At 55.1% G+C, this 13,847-nt stretch overlaps 1 protein-coding gene across 4 annotated transcripts in view; it reads right to left on the reverse strand.

Annotated features, from left to right (window-relative positions):
• Positions 1-48: 48 nt before the first annotated feature.
• ENTPD6 (ectonucleoside triphosphate diphosphohydrolase 6) overlaps positions 49-13,847 on the reverse strand; it is a 28,756-nt gene continuing 14,957 nt past the window's right edge. For 3 of the 4 annotated variants that reach the window (XM_017541435.2, XM_017541437.2, XM_017541436.2), the window contains exons 6-15: positions 12,602-12,677; positions 11,849-11,884; positions 10,777-10,865; positions 9,933-10,012; positions 9,298-9,362; positions 6,942-7,043; positions 5,345-5,485; positions 4,136-4,192; positions 3,027-3,139; positions 49-2,848 (exon numbers count right to left, since the gene is read on the reverse strand). In XM_017541435.2, coding sequence (XP_017396924.1) covers positions 2,750-2,848; positions 3,027-3,139; positions 4,136-4,192; positions 5,345-5,485; positions 6,942-7,043; positions 9,298-9,362; positions 9,933-10,012; positions 10,777-10,865; positions 11,849-11,884; positions 12,602-12,677 — 858 coding nt within the window. In that variant the 3' untranslated portion in view covers positions 49-2,749. The remainder of the gene's footprint in view (positions 2,849-3,026; positions 3,140-4,135; positions 4,193-5,344; positions 5,486-6,941; positions 7,044-9,297; positions 9,363-9,932; positions 10,013-10,776; positions 10,866-11,848; positions 11,885-12,601; positions 12,678-13,847) is intronic. The other variant, XM_017541438.2, reaches the window with a different exon arrangement.

The raw sequence follows: 13,847 nt of genomic DNA on the forward strand, positions 1-13,847 counted from the left end.
AAAAAAAAAAAAAAAAAAAAAAAAAAAGAGGGAAATTTTTGAACACACTATCACAATGGGCTAATTTCCTTAATAAATAAAGATCTACAATTAACAAAAAAATGATGTCAATCTTATAGAAAATTGGCAAGGCATATGAGCAGATACTTCACAGAAATACAACTTAAATATACCACGTGAATTAGATCCAAGCACATTCAAACTACTAGTTAGCATTTTTTTCAACCTGACAGAATGGTAAAGATTAAACTTTAGGGCATGGGGGAGGCCAGCACCCGTGCTTGTCCAGTAGGATTGAGGAAACATGGCGACGTCTGCTTATGCCCTGAAACTTACTGCCCTGCGGTCCTGCCATCCAGACACGGGGCTGCAGGACTGAGGCAGCTCAGTGGGTAGCCATGGGTGCTAAGTGGCGTGGGGCACGCGGACAGGGACAGCGTGTGGGGCGTGTGACACGTCTAAGCTCATCAGTGCACACGTCCTCTGAGGGAACAGAATTTTCAAGCAACCCTAGTTTGCTTCTTTTACGATGTGCTACGATGTGCCTGTGTTGCTATTTTTGACAGACGAATCTACTTCATTATCACAAAAGACACTCAGAGAGAAATGACTTGCATAATTTTCTGGGCCCAGAAATATTCCATGACTTACTTGGTGCACTTTTGGGAAGCTTCCAGTTGTTTGCCTTATTCAGGCATGAGGTTACCGGCCTTCTTTAAAAGGACCAAATTGATTTTGGCTTTACCTTTTTGCAACTTCGATTCTCAGCCTCTGGAGTTCTTTAAATATTTAAACTGGTGTATATTACGGAAGGAAAGGCACTGGCAGGGACCCAGCCCAGGCGGGGGTGGCACGCATGGGGAGGAAAGGCCTTCTCATGCCCACCAAAAGAAAGCTTCCTAGCCCCAGTCCTCATGTGACTTTTGACTCATTGAGGGACCAGCTCTCCTGCTGTCTTTCTCGGCCTGTGTCATACGCTGACCTCCAGACCACTTCCCCAAGGTTTACGTTTTGGGGAGACTGCTAGGCAGAAATAGCTGGCTCCAGGTCTGTGAGGGGTTCATTCCTGTCCCAGGGTCTCCCTCAGCCTCTGGGGTTGGGGCTGCACTGGGCTGTGCACCGCGGCCATCCTTCCTGCACCTGTGCACTATGAGGCCCCGGCTCTTGGAGGGAGGAAACTGTTCCTCTTTTTGTCTTTTGTCCTTTCCTGCTCTGCACCAGCCTTTACTACGTGGCTCCGTCAGCATTCGCTGCAGCCCTGGGAGGCCCTAGGACCATATCCTGTCCTCCTATTGCAGTTGGTCAGGGGCTTCAGGCAAAGGCACTCAGGGCACAGGCTAGTCTGCAGTTTCCCCAGCATGTGATGCCTTTGGGACACTTCCAGACCCAAACCGGATCTTTGCTGAACACAATGACGTGGGGACTTACAGCTCACCCAAGGTGATGTGCCCAGGCCTCACCTAGCTGTGCTGTGGGTCGCTGGCCTGGCAGGGGAGGAGCTCTGTGCTCAACAGATGCTGGGAGGGCCACGGCCACCAGTCAGAACCCTCACCAGCCCCGGCCTCCAGGGGCCCTCCACTGCTGTGTCCTCAGGAGGGATGTTGACCAGACTGGAAGTACGCCAACCCCTCTGCCAGCCCCTCTGGCAGTTTTTCTAAGCTTTAGTAAACAGGGATCTCAGGTGCCAGGTGGACAAGTGCTGCTGTCGCTCACCGAGAGGAATTCCAGAGGAGGGCGAGCCCCGTCAACCTTTTATTGGGAATAGAACACATGAGGTTCAGCTTGTGCTAAGCACTGTACATTCACTGAAGAGCGCAGCAAGGCTGGGCCCCGGCACCCACACCGCACTGACAGCTTGGTTCTGGGACTGCAGCTCAGCTGACCCATGGCACAGCTGCGTCTAAGACACGGCCCTGGCTGGGCGGCAACGGCTCACAGTAGCAATACATTCACAGGACACAGTCAGTGTCCAAAAAAAGGGGCTCAGAACACAGTTTCTACACAAGCACTTGGCACCCACATGACAGGGATGTCACTCAAGCAGCACGGCCACAGATCGTTGACAGCAGCTCAGGCCCTGCATCCTCCCGCGCTGGGAGACTCCCTGAAGAGCAGGCACCTGCCATCCATGAGGAGGTGTCTCCCTCCATTGGCTAACCCAAAACCACACAAGGTATGAGGAGAGCAGGCCTCTGGGTGAACTCTCACACTCACACCCAAGGAAGGGGCAAGCACGCTCAAGTCCAGAGTTCACAGTGGTGCCGCCCAGACCCACTGTCCTGCTGTCATTCAGCTTCCCCAGGGCAGCCAGGACAGCTTGCACCGTCTCCCAGGCTCTCTTGGGAAGCGGAACTCCCTGGGAAGGAATCTGACAGGCTGGGAGACAAAACAAGAGTCCCATCGCAGAGACACACACAGCAGCAGCAACAGCCCCACAGACGAGGCACAGGGATGGGACAGGTGGGGGGCCACGCTGCCACCTCAGTGTGTGACCGTGGTTCTGTCCTGCTCCTGCCCACCTGGAGCCCAGGCAGACAGGTAGTAATGGGCAGGGCCCAGGTCCAGACACAGCCCCCAGCCCTTTGGCCAGATGTGACTGGGAGAGGCCGATGCCAGGGCAGCACCAGGCCTTCTGGAAGTCCCAGGGCCAGCGTGCAGAAAGTGCCACCGAAGCCCATACTGATAAAGTCACATACAGGACAGGAGGGTTTATGCAGACCACCGTTGATGGGGACGGGCGGCTCGGCCACTACGAGGCTGGACTCTTCTGTCTGTTCAGGGAGTCGATGTAGTGAAAAATGGCCCCCAGAGCCCAGCTGGTCTCAACATTGTTGATTTTCCGAGTGAGCTTGAAAAGACAGGGGGAGAGAGACCATCACACAGACAGGAAAGGCTTGTGCATCAGGAGGCTGCGGCTCCTTGGAAGCCAGGCGTGGGCTGGGGGACATGACCCCAGCAACCGGAGAAGCGGTTCTAGGCCCCTCCCTCCATAAAGGGGCTGGGGAGTGCCCTGAGGGCACCCTTACCTTCAGCACTTTGCTCCTGGGAAAGCCGAACTCCTGGAGCAGCAGGGTGACGTAGGTGAGGTCCATGCACGCAAAGGGGCTGCTCTGCGGCTGCGTCTCCAGGGTCCGACACACTGGGGATGAGACACACCCCATTAGGCTCCAGGTGACTCCCTCCCCAGGACAGAGGGGCAAGTGTAGACCCCAATTCCACCCACTCCAGATTCACAGACAAGGCTGCAGCTGAGTGCAGAAGATGCCCAATGCACACGCAGGCAGGTGGGAGGCAGCCCTGGCTGCCACTGTCTGGGCTCCACAGCAACCTGCCCACCTGGTGCTGGGCCACATTTCTGCATCTAAGATCCTGGACATCTCTCCCAGATGCCAACCTGAATAAAACCTAAGCTTTCTGGGGAAAGAAAACACCAAAGCCAGCTCAGAACAATCCACTCCTGCTCTTGAGGAAGGGCAAATCCAACAACAGCCATCCTGGGATTCTGCTTAAAGCCTTTTCCTGCTAGAGTTGTGGATACCCAGTGTCCATGGTCACAAATGGGAAAATGACACAAAAACTTTAAAAAAGCCACTTTTGGGGGAGGGGAAGGGTAGTACTTTTTCTGGAAAGATGTACAAAGTTGAGCTCTTTGGACCTGCACACGGGGAAGGATAAGCAAGAGCAGGAGATGTTCACCAAGGCTCGGCTGCTGGGCCGGGCATGAAGGAGGCAGCGGAGGGGCGAGGTGTGTGGCGCAGGGTCTTCTGGGCTAATCATCTGCAACCCCAGGGACAGCCCCCCACCCCCACATCCCTGGCTCCACTCTGTAGGGCCTCAGCTTCTTCAACGTCATGTGACAATCACGAACTTACTGGGACATCCCAGGGGAAATCACTTTTAGGATTACCCAAGTAGCAGCAAAATGGCATCAGAGGAAGTGGAATCACGGAACCTCGTTCCTCATGACCCCTCTAAGGGCGGGACGAGGATGGTGGCCTTTTCTCAGCTGGGGCCGCCGAGGCCCTTGCCTGTGGCCACCATTAGGAGGGGCTACACCCAGGAGAGTCGGGGCCAGTGCCTGCATCGTGTCATGGGGTGACTATCCCTGCTGAGATGCCCCTGCAGTGTCACTCACCGTACTTGGCTGCGATCTCAAAGTCCCCCACCACCAGGCTGCCTCCCTTCTCTGCATCTGTGGGAGACACAACACCCAGTCTGCAGGAGCACTGTGAGGCCAGCAGTGCCGCTGAGATGTGAAGCTGGAATGGGGAATACTGGCCGCTGAGCCCCAAGGTGCTGACTGGCTTCCGAGGCAGGCCCTCTAGCTGCAGGCGGCCACCATGTGCGCTGAAGGTGGCTTCTGGTTGACGCGGCATGTGGTGGGCACGGAGGCTGAGAGGGTCACCCCACATCCCAACCCTGCAGAGTCCCTCAAAAAAGCTTACCAGGAATCTGGGACCCCAAATTGAGTAAAATCTCAAGTTTAAGTTAAGAAAAATAAAACAGGAATGTTTCCTGAAGCCATAGCACTGAGCTCAGCAACAGTATTTTGGTACCAGTTTCCCAAATGTAAAAAAAACAAAAGGTCTTAAAAAACAAAGTGAAGGGTGGTTTATTGGTGGCCTTCCAACTTGACCACCCACGTTCCACCTTGACCACCCACCTTCCACCCAGGCCTGGTCAGTGGTAGCTTTGCCAGCACAGAGACCCCCCAGAAGCCATGGGACCTAGAGAGCCAGCACCATGACATCGGCTTCTTATTTAAAACTGTTTTTATCCTTATCACAGGCGATGCATTCTGATGTTCTCACCACAACAGTGACTCTGCAGCCCCCTCCAGAGTCCCCACACAGCCTGATGACCACCAGCCTTGGCCAACTCCAAATACCCTTTTCTGGCCTGATCTGGCTTCCTGGGCTGGGCAGGGGGAGTCAGAGAGATTCTACATTCAGTGAGGTAATCCCTCCCACAGGGACAGGGCAGCCACCCGCAGGTCCCAGGAGGCCTCTTGTAGCCAGGGCTGCAGGGTGGGGCAGTGCGGCTGAGTCTGAGACTACGTGGGTCAGTGCAGGGCCGGACCTGCCCTCCAGCAGGAACTGGAATCAACAGCAAGTCACCAGCCACGAGGTTTCACTGAAGGGCTCAAAAAACTGACCCATCTATTAAAAGGGGACTTACTCCTTGCTATTGATGAGATGCCTTCTCAAATCTACTTCTGGCCTCCTGCGGGGATGTGACAACAGGGTTGCTCGCCTGCCACCAGCCCTCTGCCTCAACACACACCCTCCGCCCCTGCCCTCCACTGCCCTGACCTTCCTGGTCAGCCCATTCTAGGCCCCCTTACCTATGAGCCCCACACTGGCTGCAAGGTCGTAATAGTAGGAGAAAGCGTAGAAGTCCACATGCTTCACTTCCTCCGTCCTGTGCACTCTGTTTTGAAGGACCTCCGACACCCTGGTGGCACACAGCTCATGCAGGTTTGCCGCTGGGGACAAGCACAAGGCCAGCAGTCAGTGGGATCTGATCGTTGAGGCCTCACAGCTGCTCCGGGCCCCTCCTAGGGGACTTGAGACCCTGGCCTGAATTGTCAGGAAAAGGCAGGTCTAGAAGCCCCTAAGACCCTACCCCAAGTTGGGGCTGCTCCCCGGACAGGTCAACAGCAGCCCTCAGGAGCCAGGGCACTATTGGTGCCGGCCAGCAGGGAGCGAAGACCGTGGGCACCAAGGCAGCTGCAGACCCGGACTCTGAGAAGGAGGCTGCTGACGCCTGACACCAGCTGGCCTCTGGCCTGTCGGGACCATCTGCCCTGCGTTTCCCCTCTGCCAGCCCTGTGTCCTACCTCCTCCTGCACCCTCCCTATGTCACAGATAAGGAAGTGGAGGCCCACCTCACTTGCCAAGCTCCCACGGCTGTGGGTAGAGCAGACACAGAGGACCCCAGAGGCCAATGGACTGCGTGGTTGTCTGAGGGCGCCTGTACGCCCCACACCTCGACCCGGCTTCTCCAGTTCTGCTCCACCGGCCCCCGTGCTTCCAAGTGATCCAGAGTTCCTGTGGTCCACAGACCCGCACCCCAGCCCTTCGACCTCATTTCCTCCTGCTTTCCCTCGCCAAGCCACACCACCTCCTCCTCATTCATTAAACACAGCAGCTGCCAGAGGGCCCAGGGGTATGCTATTGCACAGCCTGGGGTGCTGCTGCTTCAGATCTGCGCAGCTCCCCTTAACCTCCTCCTGTCTCAGATCCCCTGTCACCCCACGAGGCTGTCCTTGGCTGTCCTAGTCACAGCTGCCATCACCCTCTCAGACCCCCGCCCGTGTTACTTCTCCTGGAAGGCCTTTCCGATGAACTTCACTGTCTGGCTCCTCCTGTGGGACGTGGCTGACTGGTCCTGCTGTGCCTGGTGTGGGCCACCGGCACGTGCACCAGTGGGTGACTGAGTTGCAGGGACCTGCACATTGGCTGAAGGCATGCACCCCTCATGCCCAGTGCCCAGTCTGCGAGTGGCATTTGAACATTTCTCTCAGAAGAAACTGCAAAGGCGCAGAGCACTGGAGCCTGCCCAGGGCCAGTGGGCGAGAGTGGGCTCCATGGCCTCAAACAGGACGGGTGGGAGCAGATCTTCCCTCTACACAGAGTGCCTGGGCCCCCAGCTGCACCCCTGCATCTCAGCCCTGAGCTGGCCCAGTCCTGTTAGGAAATCGGCCCTCGGGAGGAAGCTTCTGGTGACAGACAGGGGAGCACTGAGCAGAGGCCGAGGGAGGGAGCCGGCTCTCAGGACAGGCGCAGGCCGCCTGCAGCCGAACCATCTCCGCTTCCACGGCAGGTGCAGGCTCTTCTGGGAGAGGTCGGGAGCGTCCCATGGGATGTGGGAAAGGCATCGGGGAGGGGAGGCCGCCACTCTCACCCTCAGAAGCCAAAAAGCAGCAAACCCCATCATACCGGCTTTCTGACCCGAAATCCTGTACGTGACTTCTGCATGTTCCCATTCTCCTTTGAAACTGGGAGACAAGCAAGGGCTGACCAACTCCTTTCCATCCTTAGCTGAAACAAAGATTTAAAAAGGAAAGAGAAAGGAAGGTACATCACCGCTGTGGACCAAGGCCGAGCCAGGAGTTGCGGAGGCCCTGGCTTGTCATGGGATGAGGGAACCTGAGTGGTGGGGGCTTCCAGGTTCACTGGGGAGGCAACATCTCCCTGAGAAGCTGCAGCAAAGCCTCATCGGCCAGGAAGCACACTGCTAGCAGGACCATGCCCAGCTCACGGCCCTGGGCCAAGGGCTGTTCAGTCAGTGTGACAGCAGTCCTCTTAGGAGGGGAGCCATCATCACCCAGTTTTATAAGTGACTGAGACTGTGAGTAGCTGGCAGGTTGGTGGCAGGGCCAGGACAAGTGCTGCCAGGTGCCACCATGCCTTGAATGGAATCTGCTGCTCTAATACACACAAGCCGGGGACTCAAAACCAGCAAAGGAAGCGTACTGGTCTCAGGGCTGGCCCCAGCATCACCCTCTGGGACAGCAGGTTGCTGTCCCACCAAGAGGTGCTGGTCCCATTCCTGGACTCTGGCCTGGGCCTGCTTTCCTTGATGAAATGGGCAGGAAATGGTGGCCTCAGGGCAGCCTTCCTTTTTTGAAGCTGCCCAAAAGCAGCCCAGGCTGCTCTGCTGGGATGAGGCCATGTGGAAGTGTCCAGGTGTAGACAGCTGTCCAGCCACAGGCCCATGCGCAGAACCCCAGGACCCCAGCAGGGGGTCTAGGCAGCCACCCAGCCACACGCACGTGCACAGACCCCCAGGTCCGCAATGGAGGTGCCGCCCAGATGAGCCTTTGCAGTCAGCCATGAGGTTCTACCGTGACTGCTGTTTGCTGTTCTTTCACTCTACTTGGGGCAGTCTGTTATGAAATAACAAAACAGAGAGACTCATTCTCCTGGCTCCTCACAGCCTCCAAATGTCCAAAACGGGCACTTTGTACAGCCTGACAAGGAGACCATGAGACCCTCCGGCTGCTCTGCTGGGTGGGAGAGGCCTCTGGGGCTGAGCCGCGACTCCCTGGAAACCATGAGGGGCAAAGAGGTACCTGCCTTTTCTCACTGTGTAAATATTAGGTGTTTTTTTGGTCCTAGAATGAGGGCTGCAGGTGTTTCTAACACACGGACATGGTTTTTGTTTATAACAAAAAAAAAATACCATTATGAAGATAAACACCAGGATTTGAAAGAAAAACTGAAGCAGTGTATGCATGGGAGAATGAAAGTTCCAGTTGAACATCCTGCCCTGTCAGATACTGGGCCCTTGGAAGAGGTGGGCAGGGTGCTGGGCCCGTGGGGTGGTGGGCGCTCAGAGAAGGGCATTTGGCTGGAGCACATGTGGGCGCTGATGAGTGCCTCATGCACACATCAGATACCAAGGCCTTGGGAAGGCTGCTATGGCCTGGTCAGTTCCATCAGGGAAGACAGGCACCACCACCAGCCTCAGGACTGAGTCTCCACCCCTGAAGCAGGCCACAGCAATCTCTAAGCTTTCCTGAGTCCACGCCCACTGTGACACCCATGGTGAGGAGCAGAGGCCCTGGCCCTGGCTCTGATGCAGGCTGCCTCCCCAGTCCAACTCCAAACTCCACTTCTCAGGAAAAGCCGAGCCCACATTTCATGATTCTTCGCAGAGCAAGAGAGGAGGGACATTCTTGCAAGTCTGGAATCATGAGTGAGAGAGAAAACTTTTCCCCAATGGCAAGAGTCCAGCACCCCCAGGGCCCTCCTGTGCTGTATAGAGAACAAGGTCCTCTCTTCACATCCCTAGAGCTGGCTCCCAACGTAGGGGATAAGTGTGCAGTTCCCCAGGTTCCTAGAACCCTCAGCTCAGTGCTTCAGAAGGAATTTCACCAGCATCTTTTAAAAAATAGCTTGGGGCTGGGTGTGGTGGCTCACACCTGTAATCTCAGCACTTCGGAAGGCTGAGGTGGGCAATCACTTGAGGGCAGGAGTTAGAGACTACCCTGGCCAACATGGTGAAACCCCATCTCTACTAAAAATACAAAAATTAGCTGGGCCAGGTATACCACCACCCTGGATTCCTGCCCCACCAGGGTGCCACCAACAAGGTAGCAGCACACCCCCCACCCTCGCATGCCCTGGCCTGACCAGGTGCCCAGCATGCAGCGGGGCAGCAGTGGGGCGGGAGGGTGGAGGGACCTCTACTCCAGGGCCAAGCTGCTGCCCTCCCAAGGGGCTCCTCGTTCCCACTGAGCATGGAGGGCAGAGGCCAAGAGAGGGGGCCCCAGGCAACGTGTCCACTTACCAGGCTGCCCCTCCACACCGCCCAGGATCGCCAGGCGTGCCGACATCAGCCCGAGCCCGAGGTAGCTGTGGGAATGACACCTCGGTGAGGGCGGGCGTCACAGCAGGCACAGGGCACAACACACTCATCCCTGGGACCCAGTGCTAGTGGGGAAGGGGGAGCTTGCAGCAAGGCAGTCAGTGAGCTTCTCTGCTCCTTCCAAAAGCCTCCTTCCGTAGAGTTTAGGGAATTTAGCTAATTAATTCAACACATGGCAGGAGCTCATCCAGGAGCTGCAGACAAGACCCCCAGTCTGAGACACTCCTGCTTTATAAAAGAATTGACTGAAGGTGCCATGTGGCAATAGGGTGCACTCCTGCGCGGCCCATGGCCCATGGCTCCTCCTACTTCTCAAATTTCCTCCAAAGCAGAACAGCATAAGCATGAAAGGAGAGATGTGATTAGACTACAGATGATTAAAGGATGAAGGAGGAGGGCAGAGGAGGAGGGAGGAGGACAGGGAGAGACAGGTCCGGGTGGATTCCCAGCACGGGGATTCGGATCTGCCATTCATGACCTCAAGAGGGCTGTGCAAGGCTCCAGGAGCTGCATGCCCACCCAATAGCACATCCCCACCCGCGTTCCCAAAAGCAGACCTGTAGGAATAGAGCTTGTAGGTCCTGTTAAACATCCGCAGTGCCGTCAGGTAGCCGGGCGGGGAGGCCTGCAGGGTGCCCTGGGGAAGAACGAGGGTAACTATGCTTCCTGCTGGTCTTTCTAGAACATTCTCCCCTACTCACTGAATTCCTTTGAAACAATAGGGATGCTTAGGTACAGATAATGAAATGAGCTGTTCACTAGGTGGCTGGCTGCAAGACAGGAGCAGGCAATGGGGAGCCAGCATCTGGGCCTCCGGAGAACGGTGCCTCCTTCCTATAGGCAACCTCTCCCACGCTGACAAACATGGCCCAGCCAGGACGGCGATCACAGCGGAGCCTACAAGCCCACTCTTCCACGGAAACTACCCACAACAGGAGGATGAGTGGGTGAGGGGGGAACTGTTTTTAAAGCAGCAGATGCCTCAATGGGAAGTGTTTTCATCTTCTTTGGGATATTTTTCTTGAAAAGGCTGGAAGTTCCCTCCCAACCTACGAACTGGACGAAATCTTTCTGCTCTTGTTTCATTTGGAACCCTGAAGGGAAGGGAGGCAGCACTTCATTCTCTGGCCCAAATGTTTCCAGGTATTCTCTAATTTATCAACCCTCAAAAGACAAACTTTCTATGGCTTTTTTTTCCTGGTGGAATTAAAACTCCAAGCCAGAAGCATCATCTGTGGGTAAGTCCCACTCTCAGATGAGGGAATGACCTTAGAGGTCCAGAAGCCTGGCCAACTCCACCCCAACCCCATCCCGAAGCACCTTGGCAGGCCCCACCCTACACCCCCATGGGGGCGTGGCCTCAGGGTGGGAAGAAGGCCATGGTTGGCAGGGGCTCGTTACCTCCACGCGAGGCAGAAAGGCGATCTGAGTGGATCCTCCGCCCAAATCCAGCATGCCCACGCTGCTCCCTCCCGGAGTTTTCAAGCTCCCTGGAGCACAGTAAGCAAAAACAGCACAGGGGCATTAGTAAGACGGTCAGAGCCGCAGAAAAGCCAGGGTGAAAGCCAGGCTCTTAGGAGAAAGAAAAACAAGACAGAGAAGTAGCTCAGGTGTTGACAAATCTCCACTTAAAGGTGTCTATCTATGGGATAAGAGCAATGGCTCCACCAGCTACGGTTTAATTTGGATCCTGCTGGGACAGCACGAACCTTCAGGGGAGATACTGAAACTGCCGTATCAGCTGGGAGGGGGGCTGCTGGCTCAGCCCTCTGATCAGCCTGTCTCCACTCCACAGCGCATCTCAGGCGGAGGTCCCCAACCCACCTGCTAATATTTCGATCCCCCAAAGCGGCAAATGGGCAAATCCTGACAGGAAACTTCTTTCCTTTTCCTAAATACATCAGAAACACTGCTCTTTCCCATAATTCCAGCAAAGGGACAAGAATCCACATGTGCTAAGAAAAATGACTCGTCACTTGTTTCTAAAAACTGATGCTTCTATTCCTGTTCCACCTATAGCAGAGGAATCCAATTAGAAGGTGATTAGCATCCACATCACATTTAATATTGGAAGACATGACTGGTTTGATTCATTACTTCTCTTAGAAATGAGAGGATGGGGCTCCTGTTGGATGTTCTGCAGGGGACAGGGCAGGGGCTGTACTGGGAGAAAAATGCCCCAGGCCTGCAGAGAAGCACCCCCTCCTAGCATCTACACCTGCCAGCCAGGTGGGCGGCCCCACCCATCCCCAATACCCTACAGTCAGCTAGCAACACTGCAAAACCCTGAGGGGTTATCTTAGAGAGCAGAAATGAGGCTCCTGCTCTCTAAAGGCCTGGCCGAGCCCTCCGCAGGTGTCTGTGAACGGCCGGCCCCTGTGACGCGGCGCGCACACTGCAGGCGTCTGTGAACGGCTGGCCCCTGTGACGCAGCGCGCACACCGCAGGTGTCTGTGATGCAGGGCGCACACACCTGTCAGGAAGTTGATGGTGATCCACGCAGAAACGCCTGCAAGAGAGTGTCACAGGCAGCATTTTAATCACTTGAGATACAGCATAACACACATGACCGTTAAATGACTATTTTCAGATTTGGGGAGCACAAAGGGGCCACTTCTGTGCAATACCCAGCCTTCGGATCACTGGGCAGAAGGGAACATTTCTCATAAATGAAGCCAGCAGCGTCCGGCGGACTGTCCTGGGAGAGAGCACACTGAATCCTAAAGCATTCCACCAGATGCCACATCTCTTCTTGGTTATTACTGGCCTCCTTTTTGGAAGAAGCAGAAAAAGAACCCAGTGCTCCCCTTCCCTCCCCCATATATACTCACTCTCAGGTCATACTGAAGACCTATCAGGAGCTAGTGAGAAATCTTAAATGCCTCTTAGAATTAACAATGCAACAACATTCTAAATGTGGCGGCAACTGGAGTTTCTCTCCAAACGTTCTTAAAACTGCTTTGTTTTCAGAAACTTCATTTATGCCAGGTTTGGAGTTGGTCAAGATAAGAATCCATCTCTGACATTGACCCCAAAAAGACCCTTTTGTGACATGTCAACTGTGAATCAGAATGGGGCTGTAACATCCATGATTCCACACTCGAGCAGCTGACCGGGGACGAGGCTCCCACACAGTGGGGGGGTGGGGGGCAGTTAGAAGCAGCAGCACTGCTCCCACCCACCTCCCTGCACAGCCCCACTGCAGAGGCGCTTCCCGCCCCTTTACCTTCGTCTGTGCCGTTCATGATAGAAACACAGTCATCTCCCACCAGAAAAGGCGATGCCTTAAACACTTCTTTCACCTAAATGTAAAGAGAGACGTTTCTTCATCCTTTACAATGAATGGATGTTTATTTAGCTAGCTAGCTAGTCAGTCAGGTGCAGCAGTGGGGGTGGAGAAGAATAAAAAAAATCTGTAACTGGTTGTTATCAATTAGTTGTAAATGCCACCGCACTCAGACCAGCGTTCTCCATCCTTCAGAATTTGTAGTCAGTGGCTTCGCATCAAGCTTTCGGCAGGCAGTAACAGAACCCCAGGGGCACCTGCCAAGTTCTATGCCTGTGTTCAGGCCTCTCTAATCCTCTGCAAGTTAATCTACCGCCAGGGCGTGCTGAGGCCCATGCTGCACTGGAGAACCTGTCCTAAGCCTCCTGGGGCTCAGAAGGGCTCTGGGGACTGCATAGACTGGGGGAAGCTGGGGCACATTGGGCCTGCTGGGCTCCAAAACACTGCCCAGCTTTGGGATGTGAGATAAAGGAGCAGGAGCCCTCCACGGCGGATGGCAACATTCACCAGGGCTAGCTGGTCTCTGGGGGTATTTCCTTGCCCATCTTTCAGCAAGATCTACCCATAGACAGTTCAGCACCTCTGCACACCCCACCTGCACGCATGACCCACAATCCAATGCTGTGAGGGACCCTGACAGGCGTGCCCTGTGCCCTCCTCCCACTGGTAAATGGATGGAGGCAGTAAGGAGAGTGAGGAGGACCCACTGCTGAGTGCTGGGCACTGGCCCTGACAGAAGAGGGGCTGGAAGAGGCCACAGGGCCCCTTCAACAGTCATGTCTGAGCATTGGACCAGGAGCAGGATGAGCGGCTGCCATGGGAAACAAGCAGGCTTCAGCTGCAGCACCGGGCTCAGCACACATGCGCTTCTGACTGGGATCAAGTTCCTGGAAGGCACCATGCACTTTATTTTATTTTTTTGAGAAAAGGTCTTGCTCTGCCACCCAGGCTAGAGAGCAGCGGCGTAATCACGGCTTAGTGCAGTTTTGACCTCCTGAGCTCAACTGATCCTCCCACCTCAGCTTCCCAAGTAGCTGGGATGACAGGCATGCCCCACAACACCCAGCTAATTTTTCTGTTTTTGGTACAGATGGGGTCTTGCTATGTTGGCCAGGCTGGTTTTGAACTCCTGGACTCAAATGACGCATGCGCCTTGGCCTCCCAAAGTACTGGGAGTACAGGCATG

This window comes from Cebus imitator, unplaced genomic scaffold (assembly GCF_001604975.1).
Source record: "Cebus imitator isolate Cc_AM_T3 unplaced genomic scaffold, Cebus_imitator-1.0 Scaffold134, whole genome shotgun sequence".
NCBI lineage: Eukaryota > Metazoa > Chordata > Mammalia > Primates > Cebidae > Cebus > Cebus imitator.